At 39.5% G+C, this 16,535-nt stretch overlaps 2 protein-coding genes across 2 annotated transcripts in view; one reads left to right on the top strand and one right to left on the bottom strand.

The window, feature by feature from the left end:
• Positions 1 to 1,836, top strand: part of smarcal1 (SWI/SNF related, matrix associated, actin dependent regulator of chromatin, subfamily a-like 1) — a 27,033-nt gene extending 25,197 nt beyond the window's left edge. Inside the window, exons 14-17 of the mRNA XM_062070040.1 lie at positions 758 to 940; positions 1,007 to 1,107; positions 1,182 to 1,278; positions 1,622 to 1,836. Of these exons, the coding sequence (XP_061926024.1) occupies positions 758 to 940; positions 1,007 to 1,107; positions 1,182 to 1,278; positions 1,622 to 1,732 (492 nt within the window). The 3' untranslated portion in view covers positions 1,733 to 1,836. The remainder of the gene's footprint in view (positions 1 to 757; positions 941 to 1,006; positions 1,108 to 1,181; positions 1,279 to 1,621) is intronic.
• nme9 (NME/NM23 family member 9) lies at positions 1,358 to 15,699 on the bottom strand. The gene is made up of 17 exons (XM_062070051.1): positions 15,570 to 15,699; positions 15,429 to 15,486; positions 15,135 to 15,238; positions 14,996 to 15,067; positions 11,074 to 11,187; positions 10,794 to 10,875; positions 10,599 to 10,681; positions 10,418 to 10,510; positions 9,548 to 9,702; positions 9,096 to 9,292; positions 7,348 to 7,492; positions 7,164 to 7,271; positions 5,685 to 5,836; positions 5,471 to 5,615; positions 2,376 to 2,614; positions 2,248 to 2,307; positions 1,358 to 1,924 (listed from the first exon to the last, which is right to left on the bottom strand). Exons 1-17 carry the CDS (start codon positions 15,600 to 15,602, stop codon positions 1,887 to 1,889), a joined length of 1,878 nt encoding a protein of 625 aa, XP_061926035.1. The 5' UTR covers positions 15,603 to 15,699; the 3' UTR covers positions 1,358 to 1,886.
• Between the last annotated feature and the right edge of the window lie 836 nt (positions 15,700 to 16,535).

Below are 16,535 nucleotides of genomic sequence, written 5' to 3'. Positions count from 1 at the left end.
TACAGTAATCCATTGTAATAGCAGTACCCTATTGTCTTATTAGTGCTTCTTGGAGAAAACAATACATGCTTATTTTCAGTTTGAGGATCATCCATCCCATTAACCTACACTGGAGGTGGAATTTTTCAACAATATCTGAACACATTAAATATTGAAGAATTCTGGACAATAAAAAGACTCCAATGCTCATGTAATTTGCCACCTTATAGAGAAGTGCCAAGACCATGCTGAAAAGAATAAAAACAATTCATAAACTTAGAAAAAAAGAAAGTCATGAATAATGTTGAAATTTTGTAACAGTAAATGAGATAGGTCATGCATAAAAAAAGCAGTCATTTTTAAAAAGTCTGCATTTTTCACAATTAGTAAGTATATTAAATAAAAATTGCTTCCCGGCCTGAGAAGTTTGTGTGCCGTTCAGGTTGTCTACTTGCAGGGAGCGCGTGCATACACATAAAAGCAGTTTCACAGACGCAACTAACAATTTGCAGTCATGTTGATGTTACGATAGAATATACATTCATTGAATGGCAACTAACATTAGCCAGCCCAATTGCTAATTTTTTTGCTAACAACCCACAAAGCTAATTTTACACAATTGTCCGAGTTACGTCGTTATGTGCTAAAAGGTGTTAGAAGGTGGGATGTAATGCTTAAAACACATTAGAAAGTTAGCACCCTCCAGGCATCCCTGTAAAGGTTGCAAACTGCCCCTTTAACAAGATCTGTTAGTGTTAGCTCTAATTTGCGTCAACAGGATGTCTGTTTTATTCGCATTGACGGGACTACACCATCGAGTGAGCGCCAGCTGCTGTGCGACAAGTTTCAGTATTCTAACAAGACCTGCGTGGCCGTGCTGTCTATCACCGCCGCCAACATGGGCCTGACCCTGCACGCCGCCGACCTTGTGATATTTGCAGAACTTTTCTGGAACCCGGGGGTAAGATCGAGTTCAACTTCACAGATGTTCTTTTTGCTGTTGTCATTAAATACTTTTTCAACGCAGGTTCTGGTCCAAGCTGAAGACAGGGTGCATCGCATCGGTCAAACCAATAATGTGAACATTCACTACTTGGTTGCTAAGGGAACAGCTGATGATCACCTGTGGTATGTTTGCACAACTATAGTAGTTCTCAACAGTGTGCTTGGTTGTTTTGAGTTTGCTTCTCCGCTTGTTGCAGGCCAATGATCCAAACAAAAATGAAAGTGTTGGAGCAGGTTGGTCTTTCAGAGTCCAACCTCTCATCCAATGCAGTGACGGCTCAATTCCACACTAGGGTAACCAAATACACACTTTTACATACTTTATGAATGTCAGTGATATACAGGGAAGTGTGAAGCGGGCCGCTCATCCAGAAGGTGGCAGGGGAGTTGCAGCAGCTTTACAGAAATAAAGAAATCTCAAAGTTATCTCAAAGTCAGACTTAACTGATGTTTAGTTCCTTCAGTGAGAGAGTAAACAAAGTCTGGGTGAGATAGAATTTACTCTAAATATGAATTAGTAAATCAAGTTTAGGGGCCTCAACTGTTTTATTAAGTTCCCTGAGAGGATGCTCAATGTGTCACACTTTAAAAACTGATCAAGATCTGTTGTATAACTTCATTATGTGAATCTGTGCAGGATCACCTACAGAGGAGCATTGCAGACATGTTTGAGAGGTCTTTCAGTAATGATGACAAGATGGACGACGAAAGCCTAATAGAAGAAGTCAACCTCTGCGCTGATTTTTGAAAGAAGTATCATGGCTGACTGCAATACTCAATATATATTTTTACTCTTTAGAGAAAATGTAAAATAAACATGTCTAGTAGCTATTGGTGACCTCTCGTCAGGTTTATTTCATGATTTCATGGCTGAATGTTGAAGATAAGAAAAGTGTAGGGAATCATCGTGATGCTTCTTCATGACCTCCATTTACTCCAGCTTGAAGACGGTGTGTATTTGGTTCATGTGTGAAGGGAAAAGATCATGTCAATGACAAGCTCGGTGTTACTTCAACGGCCACAACATTAGGTACACTTGCAAATAATACAAGAGATAGTAGAACATCAAGATAATACAATCAGAACAATACTCTTGTTGAATGAATAGTTCATAGTGTCAATCAAAACTCAACAAAGGCAGAATGTGTGGTACAGCCCTTAGATGGCATTACACTGTGCAGGTGTACCTAATGTTGTGGCCGGTTAGTGTATATTGAGTGTTGTGAATATTACTAAGCCAATGCCACATTTCATGTTGTTTACCTTCTTGATGATGTTGATAGTTCTCAGGAGAGACATCGTGTGGACCTGTTGTCTTTTCATCTGCAGACAATTTATGTGGAATTTTAACACATCAAAGCAACCTGAAAGCAGTCAAGTGACGGTCTTACTTAAGCTGTCTTCATCTGTGAGCTCTGGCATGCAACCGAAGACTAATTTAATCTCCTCCTCTGCGTGATGCTGACTATATGAGCCGTGCACACAGTTGTGGAGGACATCGGAGGCCAAGCGAGCCCTCAGAGAGTTCGGGGATGTCACCTTAGCCTGGTCGGGATCTGTGGGGCCCATCATAGCTCTCCACTCTTCCACAGCATTCTCCTTTTCCAAGACCATCATCAGACAGGTACTCCTGTCACAAGACAGGAACTCACAATTTATATGTAACATTTAGTTTGCAAGTAAGGTGAAACAACACCAGCAGTTTATCTATAAAACATTCAAAACAGATGAACAATAATGTTTTGTAGTTGGATTAGATTGTTTTTTTGAATACATGTTCACATTTTTATGTTCGGACAAGTTTTTGGTATAAACTAAAGATTTCGTTCTAGGGAAGTTTAAAAAATGTCATGACTAAAATGTGTTTAAATATAAGAAACTGAACTCACATTGTTGAGCGGGTTACACCCTGCTTTGGTCCCCAGATAATCGCACAACCATTCACTCTCATTTAAACCTATGGACAATTAAAATGTTTCTAAATGACTAAACATGCATATTTTTAGAATGTGGAGGACAGCCGCAGTACCCCAAAAAAAACCCCTCACCCACACATGCACAGGGAGAACATGTAAATATTTATATTAAAAACAATGTTTGGATTATTTTTCCCCGCTTTTAACTTTGGCTTGGTATTTTCTTGTATGGTATAATAACTGTTGAACACTATGAGAATGGTTTAGGTAAATGTTAAGTTTTGGTTGGTAAAAAAAAAGTCAAACGTGTGTTAATAACAGTAGGAAAGTGTTTAATTTCTCATGCACAGGCGGTGCCTAATGTGAGATAGTGTTAAGAGGCAGATAGTGACGAGAGATCGGAGCCGATATTTGACATTTTGACATGTATGGGTATCTGCCAGAACTACATCAGCAGATACAACACCAGTATTTATTTAAAAAAAAAAGAAAAAAGAAGTGAAGTAGATAGTAATAACGACTGCTCAAGTACCAGCTCTTTAGTCCAACATGAAAAAAGTTCCCTTTTTGCTGGAGACACTTTTTTTTTTTTTAAATAATAGGCTCCAGCACCCCCTGCGACCCCGAAAGGGACAAGCGTTAGAAGATGAATGGATGGAAAAAAATACTTGCATTGTTAATTCTCTCCAAATAAATGGTGATATCTGACAGGGCATTTATTTGAGTTGTTGTGAGAATTCTTCCTCAGTCTGCTTAGCTGCTTTTACCACGGCATCCCCCATTTCTCTCCTTCGAATGCTGTTGATTGCCTACAGTACGCCTCCTTTGCTTACCTGTCAAAACTTTACATGTTTGCCGGGGATTCTAGTTTTTGTACTTCTTTCCTCGTGTCTTCCCGGTCCCATATTGTTTGTTTTTGTTACTGCTGTAATCAAGTCGCTTGTCAAGTGTCTGCCCGCAACGCTTGGAGCGTGGGCTCATTAAAGGAGCCTGCTGTGTTACAATGAAATAACGCGACAGAGATGGATGAATGCATGTGATTAGTTTTAAAAAAAAATGTATCGCGTTATAAATGAATAAAGATTAATCACGGTGTTTGTTTTCACCATCAGAAGCTGGCGCGCATTGCACAGGCAGTGAGGCAGTGATCAGTGATAGTTAGAGCGATGTGCTCTGCGACCTTCAAAACAAACTCTGACGGAACTTTAAATAAAACTGATGTTTTTATTCTGTCTTGCAGCGACAAACTTTTTTTTAGCATCGGCGCACATTAAGTTTAAAATAGCATCTTAAAGCGAAACATGAACGTGAGGATGCCGTTGCTAGCATGAATGCTACATGGACAGCAAACTATGCTTACAGCAGTTTATATGTGTTCACCACAGATACATGCAAGTGAAACATTTTCTAAATGGACAGCCACCGCATGCAGTGTTGCCAACTTGGCGACTGTTGCTAAATCTGACAACTTTCCAATCCTGTTGCGCGGTCAGAGCGGAGAACCTCACAGAGCAGTAATTGCAGCGGTTTGCGCATGCGCAAATCATTTGCAGTCTGGGCTTTCATGGTCCGTACCATAATGTACATCTGGTCCTAGTTTGCTATATTCTTGCAAAGACTTTCAAAATAGGCACGTAATTCTTACTATAGGGCAGCACGGCGGAAGAGGGGTTAGTGCGTCTGCCTCACAATACGAAGGTCCTGGGTTCGATCCTGCGCTCGGGATCTTTCTGTGTGGAGTTTGCATGTTCTCCCCGTGACTGCGTGGGTTCCCTCCGGGTACTCCGGCTTCCTCCCACCTCCAAAGACATGCACCTGGGGATAGGTTGATTGGCAACACTAAATTGGCCCTAGTGTGTGAACGTTGTCTGTCTATCTGTGTTGGCCCTGTGATGAAGTGGCGACTTGTCCAGGGTGTCCCCCGCCTATCGCCCGAATGCAGCTGAGATAGGCTCCAGCACCCCCCGCGACCCCAAAATGGGACAAGCGGTAGAAAATGGATGGATGGATTCTTACTATACTTACTGTTACCAAGTTTTGAGCAAATCAATGACTTGCAGTTCAGTAAATTATTTTAAAAAAGTTCCTGTATGACATTCTGACTACCAAATTGCATTTGTATCCAAATATTAGGGTATTTCTTAAGCAAATTATAATTATGCAAGCAAATAATAACCAGTGATTAATCATGATTAATCATACAGTAATACAGTGTGATTAATCTGATTTTAAAAAGTAATCACTTGGCAGCCCTAATGTAAATACATAAGAAGAGCAGGCAGCAGCTCTCACATTCTCAAACTTCTTGTAACATCTGGGAAGAAAGCTGTTTTGTAATGAATGAATGTCAGAACAAATGCAATGGGCAAGTTGAAGATAATTCCACTGTTTCCACATCCAAAGTGTGATGTTTAAAATAAAAAAGAAGGCAAGAGAGAAAGATTGACTTTCTGTCTGGCTGCCTGGAGTTGTTGCAGTAAACATTACACCATGACAACTTCTTTAGGGAATTGGGACAAATCTGCCACATGCCTTCATTTGGTGTGCTTTTTTTAAGGTGGTGAACTAACCCACACATGAACTCCACCAGCTGATTGAAGAAAGGCTGGTCTCTGTGTTTCTCGTAAAACATCTTTGCTGTCTCCCTGGACAGGAGCTTCTCCTCCAGACGGCTGACAGAGAACCCTCTTTCACGGATCTCCTCCAAAATCTGTTCTGTAGGGAGCGATCACAGGAAATAATTGTATCCCACAGACACAAAAGCTATTTTGAAATATTTACAACCTTTGTGTTCCTCCATGGCGTCAGGTTTGATCACCGCCAGCGTTTGCTGTACAGGGAAGAAGAAGGTGATTTCCCGGGAGGCCTCCTCAACACTTTCGCTACCATGCAGCTGGTTGATTAGATGCTCTCCCACAGCAAACTGGGCCCTAAGACTAAGGATCCCACAAAAACATAAATAAATATTCAACTAGATAATTACACATTTTTTTATGAGTTTGCACCATTTATGATGTAATAAGGGCAATGTTGGAACTACGAGCTTGAATTGTGCCTAAAATCAAATACATTACAGATGCAGGGTACGGGCTGGGTAAGTAGTGAAAATGTATGTGGTGCTCCCTATTGGTTAGGGTCAAAATGCTCTGGAGATGTGTTCTGAAGTTTTTCCCAGTTTTTTTTAATGATTGGATGAATAGTCAATGACTTACAGTCAATTAGCTGCTAAGATGGGTTGATCATTGACAACAATTTTATTTAAATGTTTTCCTTAAATCACATACAAAACATTATGTTGAACAAAATAGCTGGAATGCAAAGGAAAAACATTTTAAGTAGACTGTACACAATATATGTACACATTTACAAATTATCATTATGATTAACATTTTTCAAAATAACTTTCTTGTAAAAACCTAGGTTATTTAAACCACTCTAAAGCACTTTAAAATAATATTTTTTAAACCTCGATGCAATGTTAAAATAGATTTCCTTGAATTTACATGAGCAATGTTTGTATGCTCATAGTGCTTGTTCAACTTTTTTCTTCTGATTGTTAAATTTCAGTGACCTACACTATCTTTTCCTGCACGTTTTTCGCTCTAGACCAGGGGTGTCAAACGTACGGCCCGAGGGATGAGTTTGCTAAATATATAAATTAACCTGAAATTTTTTAATGAAAAAATTGCTGTTCTAAATGTGTCCACTGGATGTCGTAATAGCAACTCTTTGTATATTTGTAGATGATGCTACATATGTACAAAATAAACCACATGATGTTAGTACATCAGTCGAGGAAAATGATCAAACTACATAAATAACATACTGTTATTTGATTTTGATATCATTTTGTAATCTGGATAGATTGAAAATCAACATTATCACATAATTTATTCAGAAAATATAAATGACGACAAATAAAGACAGAATACTATTAACCGCAACATGTAAGTATAAAAAAAAAAAACATTATGAATTGTACATTTTCAGAATGTGCTTGTTCTATTTTTTAACAAAGAAAACAATCTGAAGTTGTCTTTATTTTTAAGTTATCGGCGCCGTGATTTTACCAGGCCGGCCCACTTGAGAGTAGATTTTTCTCCATGTGGCCCCCTATCTAAAATGAGTTTGACACCCCTGCTCTAGACCCAAGTGAGAAACTTGGTTCCTCCAAAATTAGTTATGTACAGTGTTACCATAAATATGTTTTGTACTGACCCTTAGTTTATCATGTTTGTGTAACTGGTGAAATATGATGCTTACCATTCATGATTCTCCTCCTTAGCTCTTCTAACATCAGAAGGACCAAGCATGTCCTTCCACTGTTGTACTGCATCTTCTCGGGTGAGCGCCAAAGCCAGCACTGGTCCTCTGTGTGGGCACGGACATGATGAGTACACACAGTACTGCAATACATACACTACTTAGGTTTGCATGTTCAAGTTACCTGGTCATGCTTTGCAGCAGTGCAGGAAAGTAATCCTCCTCAATATGATGGAGGTAAAACAGTCTGACTTGCTCTTCTGTAAGCAACGTTTCTCTTTGGAGAGATACTTTGAAGCCTGACTTGTTTATCCGGCCCATAATCTCCTCTTAAAAACAAAATCAACAAAGACAAATACACTATATTGCCAAAAGTATTTGGCCACCTGCCTTGACTCGCATATGAACTTGAAGTGCCATCCCATTCCTAACCCAAAGGGTTCAATATGATGTATGTCCACCTTTTGCGGCTATTACAGTTTCAACTCTTCTGGGAAGGCTGTCCACAAGGTTGCGGAGTGTGTTTATAGGAATATTCCACCATTCTTCCAAAAGCGCATTGTGAGGTCACACACTGATGTTGGTCGAGAAGGCCTGGGTCTCAGTCACTGTTCTAATTCGTCCCAAAGGTGTTCTATCGGGTTCAGGTCAGGACTCTGTGCAGGCCAGTCAAGCTCATCCACACTAGACTCTGTCATCCATGTCTTTATGGACATTATTATTTCTTCTCTTGCACTTTGACGACAGGAGTGGAAAGGCGAGAATTGAAAGCACTAAAGGCCTTGCGCCCAGGAGCCAGAGGAGTTCTGAAAGCCTTGGCTGGAGTCTTCAGGGCTTTATCTGCTTTGAAGCCAAGATGAGACATTCTGAAGCCTTCATGTTCATGCTCTGTGACCGTGTGAGCCATTCTTTCCTTTTAAGAACAATGTCCTCTCAGGAAGAAATGATCTTTTTGTCACTTTGTGCACTGGTGCACAGTCATGTTGGAAGAGGAAGGGGCTTGCGCCAGGATTTTGGCTTGGCCCCATAGTTCCAATGAAAGTAACTTTGAATGCTCAAGGATACCAAAACATTTTGGACAATTCCATGCTCCCAACCTTGTGGGAACAGTTTGGAGCGGGCCCCTTCCTCTTCCAACATGACTGTGCACCAGTGCACAAAGCAAGGTCCATAAAGACATGGATGACAGAGTCTGGTGTAGATGAACTTGACTGGCCTGCACAGAGTCCTGACCTGAACCCGATAGATAGCCTTTGGGATGAATTAGAACGGAGACTGAGAGCCAGGCCTTCTCGAACAACATCAGAGAGAGACCTCAAAATGTGCTTTTTGAAGAATGGTGGAAAATTCCTATAAACACACTCCGCAACCTTGTGGACAGCCTTCCCAGAAGAGTTGAAGCTGTAATAGCTGCAAAAGGTGGACCGACATCATATTGAACCCAATGGGCTAGGAATGGGATGGCACTTTAAGTTCATATGTGAGTCAAGGCAGGTGGCCAAATACATTTGGCAATATAGTGTAACTGCACAAACATTTGGCACACCTGCACAATCTAATCTAATGATCCAAATGTGCAATACTTCACAAAAGTGAATACACACCTCTTGTTTCTGCAGATGTTAATATAACTTAACACTTAAGAATGTACAAAGATAAGTGTGTCCTCCCTACAGTCAAGCATGGTGATGATATTGTCATGGTCTGGGGCTGCATGAGTCCTGCCGGCACGCCGGAGTGACAGTTCATTGGGAGAAACATGGACGCAAACATGTACTGTAACCTACTGAATATTGAGTTCGGCATCTTTTACGGATGTGTTTGTATATTAGATGTCACAAGATTGTGCAGGTGTACAAGAACCATGTCAGAGTGTGTAAGGTTGCATGCACATGTAAAGGCATGTGCTTTTGTACTTGGCTCAGACCCCACCTCTGTTTTCTCTGGCAACGTCAGGCCGGATAAGAGCCAGCGTCCTCTCTACACGCTCTTCCTCCGCATCCTGCTCCGTTCCCGAGGCCGTGCTAATGTTGGGGAAGAAGAAAGCAAGCTCCCTGCTGGCCCGGTCGCTGTCCTCGCTGCCATGCACTGCGTTGAACAGCGTCTGTGTGCCGTATTGTGCCCTCAAGCTGCCCGGTACACGGGAGGGAAATAAGAGAAGAGCAGATGGTTGCTTGGCTGGTGCTCGGCCATGGAGGAGCATCATGTTTGGGTGTGGCTGACATAGACGGGCTTTTTGCTGGTGCAATCATTTGTGTATGCACTCATGTCAGCCACAGCAAACAAAGTAATCACAACACATTCTGACTGATAACAGATACTAGGTTGCAAGGTGGCTAATGGGAGATGCGCACATAACTTGTACACGGTTTTTGGTATCTCACCTTTCTGGCTTCTCTCTCATGGCTTCTTCTATGTTTGTAGGGCCGATGAAGTCAAGCCAGGCCTGCACCACATTGGCTGAGTCCCCAAGCTGACAAAGCACCAGAATGTGGGAGGGCCCGCTGGACATAAATTGCACCAAGTCTTCAAAACAAGCCTGCAGGTCACATACACTCTTGAATAATTATGCAACATATGACATGTCGAGCAACTTCCCTGGTATTGATTTAAAATGATGCAATAGTACTCAATATTTCATTTAACCATAACTCTAATTTTTTTTACATTGCTTAAATATTTAATGATTTAGCCTCCTCACAAATAGCTCATTAAGCAAAAACAAAATGAGCTTACCCAGCAGCTTTATTTAAGCCCCCTGCAGAACTGCACATAGTATTGATGTGTGTTGTAACATATTGTGCTGGAACAGAATATTTCCCATGTGAATGCTCATTTAGAATTCAGAGCTCAAAACTAACCTCCAAATGTCATCGCTGAAGCCCTTAGTTGGTGTACACGTCTTTAGCATGGACTTTAAAACAAGGATATCTGTGTATGTTCATAGTTGTACAGTACACTGTTTTACAAAACACCTTATTGTAACTGTCAATTATGCTGTAGGGATCTATAGTCCTCTGTTATGTTATACTTGATCATATTATCCCATGCTAACGTTACAATAAAGTACTAAATTAAACTATTCAAGCCTACATTACATATTATTTTTATCCAGTTATGTACAGTTTCACATTTCACGACTGTACAAACACTACTATACTATACACTTGTCACATTTGGATAGTCAGATGATCTTTATGGAAATATATAAAAAGTATGTTAGACAAGGCATTCATTTTTGTTCTATACCAGACCTCTGCGCTTTTGTGCTGGTACAATTCTCGCGCCTGGACTTCAGTGAGCAAGCGTTCATCATGGGCCAGGATTTCAAACCCAGCGTCTTGAATCTGCTCAATAAAATAATGATGATTATATTTCATGACAATAGGTCAGATTGATTTTTCGAACAACATGAGCGTCCGAGTTCCTCCCTACCTTCATAATGATCTCAGTAACCTTGCCGTGAGCCACTACATCCGGTTTGATGATGGCGACAGTGTAGGACTTACTGGCAGGAACTACAAGATGCAAATGCACATCGCAGAACCATTAGCCGTACAATAACAACACTTCCAGTCAGTATTTTGTGGTAGTCTGAAAATAATGACTGTTTTATCACTACCACAGCACCTATTATGTTTTCTCCATCCTCAGAACGAAGATGCACAACCTCCTCTTCTATCTTCTCATTATCCAGGACATCATTTATTACCTGGCAGGAACCATAAACACTCAAGTAAACACACTCAACAACACAAGTAGATTGCCACATTTTACAGTGGCTAACTTATTCTTACACTTGTGTGATAAATACTTGAAAAAAATGCATGCACAGTTCATAAACTTTTAATGATGGCACCCTGGATATACAGTAAAAGTAGTATGTCTCTGTATATATGTTGCAGCTCACTTTACGTACACCGCCTTGTTCCAGCACTGACTTCTCTTTTGCCAGTTCTTCTACGATCATCCTCTGAAGGAGAGGAGCATTGGCCCCTCGCAGCATAGCCACCAGCTCCCCACCCTGTCCATGCAGCACAAGTAAGACATGAAATGTTTATGCCAACTAACATTCTGCATTCAGGACAAGCCAGGACTTTTAAGCACTTCATACATCTACGAAACAATGACCGTCATTAATGAATCATTTGTGCAAAAAAAAAATAGCATCATGTTATTAAATTTTCTCAAATACAGTAGTAACCTCAGCCCAAGTTAATGGTCTAGTTTTTCGGACAGTAGCAACAACTGCCATACCCCAAATAATTTAATTTGCCACGTTTTCCTCTCATTAGAAAATAAATAAGTGGAGACAGTAACACCACATATCATAACTAGGGTTGTCAAATGTAATGCATTAACTCATGAGAATTCTCACAAAAAAAATTGTACTATTCACGCAATGGATTTTTAATCCACGCGCTCCCTAATCTTGGTGGTTACCTGAAAGGCGCCGCAGGTTTCTAAAAGGTCAGTGATCAGGTCAATGCAGGCACTAATGCCAACATTATGATTAATAAAGATACTACGACTAGTGTGATCTGTGACAAATGTCACTTTAAAATAAACTTTGACGGTACTTTAAATAATAATTTGAGTAGAAGTTTTAAGCAAATAGATGATGTGCTTTTAAGTGAAACTTTTAAAAATTTCCTTGTATGACATTCTGACAATAGAATTGCATTTGTGGCCATATATTGGGATCTTTCTTTAAGTTAATTTAAAGCGAGTAATAACCTGTGATTGGTCCAAATTTAAGTGTGATTAATATTATTAAAAATATGTTTTTGACAGCATTATTATAACATATATTATATTATAACATTTACAAGTATAATAATTTGTAGAGGTGGGCGGAATACATTTTTAGATGCATCGCAATTCGGGCATGGACGGTTATCAAAAATCAATAAGTAAACATCGATAATCGATTTAATTATTGTAAATAAAGTCATGCAGACAGTTCTAAAATTTGGCTGACTGCAGCAACCCACCTCACCGAGCAATCCGACCAGCTCCTTTATGTTCACACTTATGTTCCAGTTTTACACACATTTCTATTAATTTAATAAATGTGATGGGAATTTCTTTTTTTTTGCAAATATTTTTATTGAATTTTACAGTTAAAATCACATTTAACAGTCATACTTTGCTCACGCAAAGCCTTCATACAAGCACACATCCACTCATACACACTCACATGCACACTTGAGGAGAGAGGTGCACTTAAACTTTAACAACTCAAGGTTTACAGTATAAACATTATTAGAAAAAATACCCAGATATTGTATATATATCCATTCATCCCGCTCTGGCTCAGGATCAGCAGGCTATCCAGACCATAGCAAGATGGATGAACATTCCTCTGCATCAAGGATCCTCAGGAAGTGATCCCAAGATCACCTCCCGAGGACCTCTCCACCGTTCACACATAAAAAAGAAAAGGAAAGTCACAGAATTGATGGGAATTTCTTATTACAAATGCACTGTTTTAAAAGTTTCAAGTGATGAACGCCTATTTAGTGAAACAAAATCAAATGTAAAACTGCATTAAAACACATACAGTATATTAAATATGCATCAATCGAATTTTAATCGAATCGTGAGGTCGCCGAAGATTCCCACCTCTAATAATTTATGTTCAGAAGGTTTACATGTCACCATCCCTTCACATTTCCATAGCCAATACATTTAGTTATACACCTCTTAATGGGTTTGAGGTCAAGAGAGCCTTAAAACCTGTAAATCCTGGTAAATCCGCAGGTCCTGACAAACATGAGCGCTTCTTTTTAAAGTCAGCCGTTGATTTTATTGCAGAACCTCTAACCCATATTTTTTATCTTTCCTATTTCCTAACATATGGAAATCTGCCTATGTTTTAACGTTATTGAAAGGAGGAGATCCCACTGCTGTTAATAACTATAGACCCATCTCGAAGTTATGCGTCCAAGCTAAGTTCTTGAAAAGTTTGTTAGTGAACAACTTAAGAACTCTTAGACACCTATGGTCTGCTTTTTAACATTAATCAGGTGTTGGGAAGAGACATAGCACCATAACTGCTGCTATCAAAGTTGTGAATGACTTTATTGAAGCATTGGTTTGCAAAAAATATTGTGCAGCTGTTTTTATTGACCTTTCAAAATCATTGGATCCGGTCGACCACGTCATTTTGGCAGAAAGACTGGACAGGATTGGCCTATGTCAGCATGCTGTAAAGTGGGTTTTCTAATTACCTGTCTGATAGAACGTAGTGCGTCTAGTTCGCTGGGTCTTCCTCTTCTTTTCTCCCTGTATTAAAGGGTGTACCTCAGGGTTCCATGTTGGGTCTGCTGTTGTTTTCCATTAATGTAAACAATCTCTGTGATAATGTGTCGAATGCTCCGTTCCATTTTTATGCAATGACCTGGTCATATATTGTTCATCCCCTGCTACAGCGCAAACCTTTGAGCTTCTTGAAAGCTGTTTGCTTTTAATGCTGTTCAGTCCCAGCTGACTTAGTTGAAACTAGTGCTAAATGCAGATAAATAAGGTGAGGTTATTTTCAAATGGCAAACGACTGCCTTTGAACATTCCAAAAACATCATCTGCTCATGTGGTTGAACTTGAAATGGTTACAACATATACGTACTTGGGGATTGTTATTGGTGACAACCTGTCTTTTAATATCACACATACAAATACTTGTGGCTAAACTTAAAATACAATTTTTTTTTTTTTTTTATAAACAAGTCCTGTTTTTCCCTACAAGTTAGGAAATGCTTGATTCTGACCACTTGTATGTCTTTGCTAGATTTTGGACACTTGCTTTTTATGAATGCACCCGACACTTATTTTAAAAAAAAAGAATACTGTATATTGTTGTGGCTTATGTTTTATTACTGGCTGTGGCAACCTTCTCCACCTTAGCACTTTTGTTTGCAAAGGCAAACTGTCCAACTTTGTCACGTCGCAGATTTTCTCGATGGATGGTTTTTATTTGTAAATCACTTCTTGGTCTCGTTTCCCCCCTTAAAACGTTCCCCTTAACCTAGTCAGTGGCCTAGTGGTTAGAGAGTCCGCCCTGAGATCGGTAGGTTGTGAGTTCAAACCCCGGCCGAGTCATACCAAACACTATAAAAATGGGACCCATTACCTTCCTGCTTGGCACTCAGCATCAAGGGTTGGAATTGGGGGTTAAATCACCAAAAATGATTTTGGGCGCGGCCACCGCTGCTGCTCACTACTCCCCTCACCTCCCAGGGGGTGATCAAGGGTGATGGGTCAAATGCAGATAATAATTCTGCCACACCTAGTTTGTGTGTGACAATCATTGGTACTTTAACTTTATGTATGTTCTTTTATGTGTAGAGACTCCAGTCGCTACAGTTTTAGGTCACAGGACATCCTTGGTGTGTTGGTTCCTAGAGCCAACACAAGTTTCTGTAAAAAAGCCTTTAGATTTGCTGCTCCATGGTCTTGGAATGAATTACAAAAGGATCAGAGGCTACCTGAACTGATCATTTTGGGAGAATTTCAGGCCATTTTAAAAGATCGACTGTACTTGTTTTTAAATAGTTTTTATTGAAATATTTTATTTTTGTTTTACCTATTGCATGTTTTTATGTTTATGTAGTAGGTAATTTGTGCTCTTAACAAAAGTGTTTGACTGTTACTGTTTTTGTTGTTGTTATATGTATTTAATAAATTATTGGACAGGTCGCTCTTGTAAAATAGATTTTAATCTCAGAGTTTTTACCTGGTTAAATAAAGGAACATGAAATATGATAATCAATTAATTTAATTTGTTAAGCATTGTATATTATTTGATGTATAATACAGTACTCACTACTCACCCCATAAAAAAGGAAGGTGGGTTCACACTTTCCTCTATATTTCTCCAGTGCATCAATGCTGTCTGCCTCGGCCTGCACACAAACTCTCATATTTCAGATTCTGCATTCATGTGAAACCTTTGCACGCTGGAATTCTTACAGTGGCAAAATGTAAGAGGTCGTCCCCGAGTTCATTCTTTATTTTTCGTAGGAGACTAAGCACAGCTCGACAGGGACCACACCATTGTTGGTAAACATCCACAACTAGGGGGGGGAAGAGCGCGTAGATGCAGTTATTGCATCCACCACTTGAGGGCGCCACAGGACATTAAAATGCATTCCAATCAGTAGTGTTAAAATGCTTCTGTGACAAAACTTTACACTCTTTTAAAAAAATTAATCATTTATTTTGAAATTAGACGTGAATGCAGCACGAAGGAAGTCACGTATTTACCTGTTAAACCTTTGGTTGCAAGAACCTCCTCCCACTGCTCTTGGTTAATGACAGAAACCTGCATGAAGTGAACAGAATGACGACGTCAAGTCGGAGTTCATGCCTTTTAAAACTTTTTTTTTTTTTTCCTTTTTGACAAACCTGCAAAGTCGCCTCTTTCTTCTTGCCCGTCATTTTCCCAAGTTTGCCGTAATTTCTGTAGGCCAATGTTTTAAGAGTGGGAACAAATGGAGTGAAAGTGACTTGTTGCTGATATCCACTCACGCGCGTGTGGACAATATAGTTGCTAGGGAACCGACATCTCCACTTCCGGTTTCCCCGTAGGAAGAGTAGAAGCTAAGACTTTATTTTTTGTCATTTTAGCATCCTATTATTGCAAACAGCCAAATTAATTTGACCGTCTTTAATTTAGTTATTCTTACCTTTTTGTCTTGAACAGATTAAAAAAAAAAAAAAAAAGACGCCTCAAGTCATGCACTTCACGGCCACAAGGGGGCGCGCTTGTCAAGCAAACAAGTCAAATTGTATACAAACCCCCCTGAATGTACACACAATTAATGTGTATTACTTAATGTATTGTTGTCTGTAGAACATACATTACTCTGCAGTTTATTGCAATATGATATGTTTCCTGTCTCATGTAGGTAAATAGGTAAACAACAATGTAAACAATAAATACATCTCTTATATTGAATAGACAACTGTAAGAGCTGTACTAGGACAGAGCTGGGCAAATATTTTGACTCGGGGGTCCACATTGAGAGAAAAAAATTTGTCTTGGGGGGCCAAAGTGTATATGTGTATAAATTATATGTACACATTTAGCTGTAAAAACCTGCTGTACAGTGTGTTTGGGTCCCCTTTTTCCCCAGGAACACTAATACCAAAAGTCACAATGTCCGATAGAGTTCTAAAAACATTATGACAGACCACCTCAAAAAAAACGAATGGAATTTTACAGTTTTTTACTGAATGAGACACCCAAAATGTACATTTAAAATGAAGAAGGTGGGATTTACAATATTAACTATGAACACTAAAATACTGAATATTAACTTTTACTTCTCAGACCAAGCAAAACTCAACACAAATGTAAAAAATATGAAT

The sequence above is a fragment of the Entelurus aequoreus genome, linkage group LG14, assembly GCF_033978785.1.
Source record: "Entelurus aequoreus isolate RoL-2023_Sb linkage group LG14, RoL_Eaeq_v1.1, whole genome shotgun sequence".
In the NCBI taxonomy this organism is placed as follows: domain Eukaryota; kingdom Metazoa; phylum Chordata; class Actinopteri; order Syngnathiformes; family Syngnathidae; genus Entelurus; species Entelurus aequoreus.
Note: the sequence above shows the minus strand (reverse complement) of the source record. Positions and strands in the feature narration are given on the sequence as shown.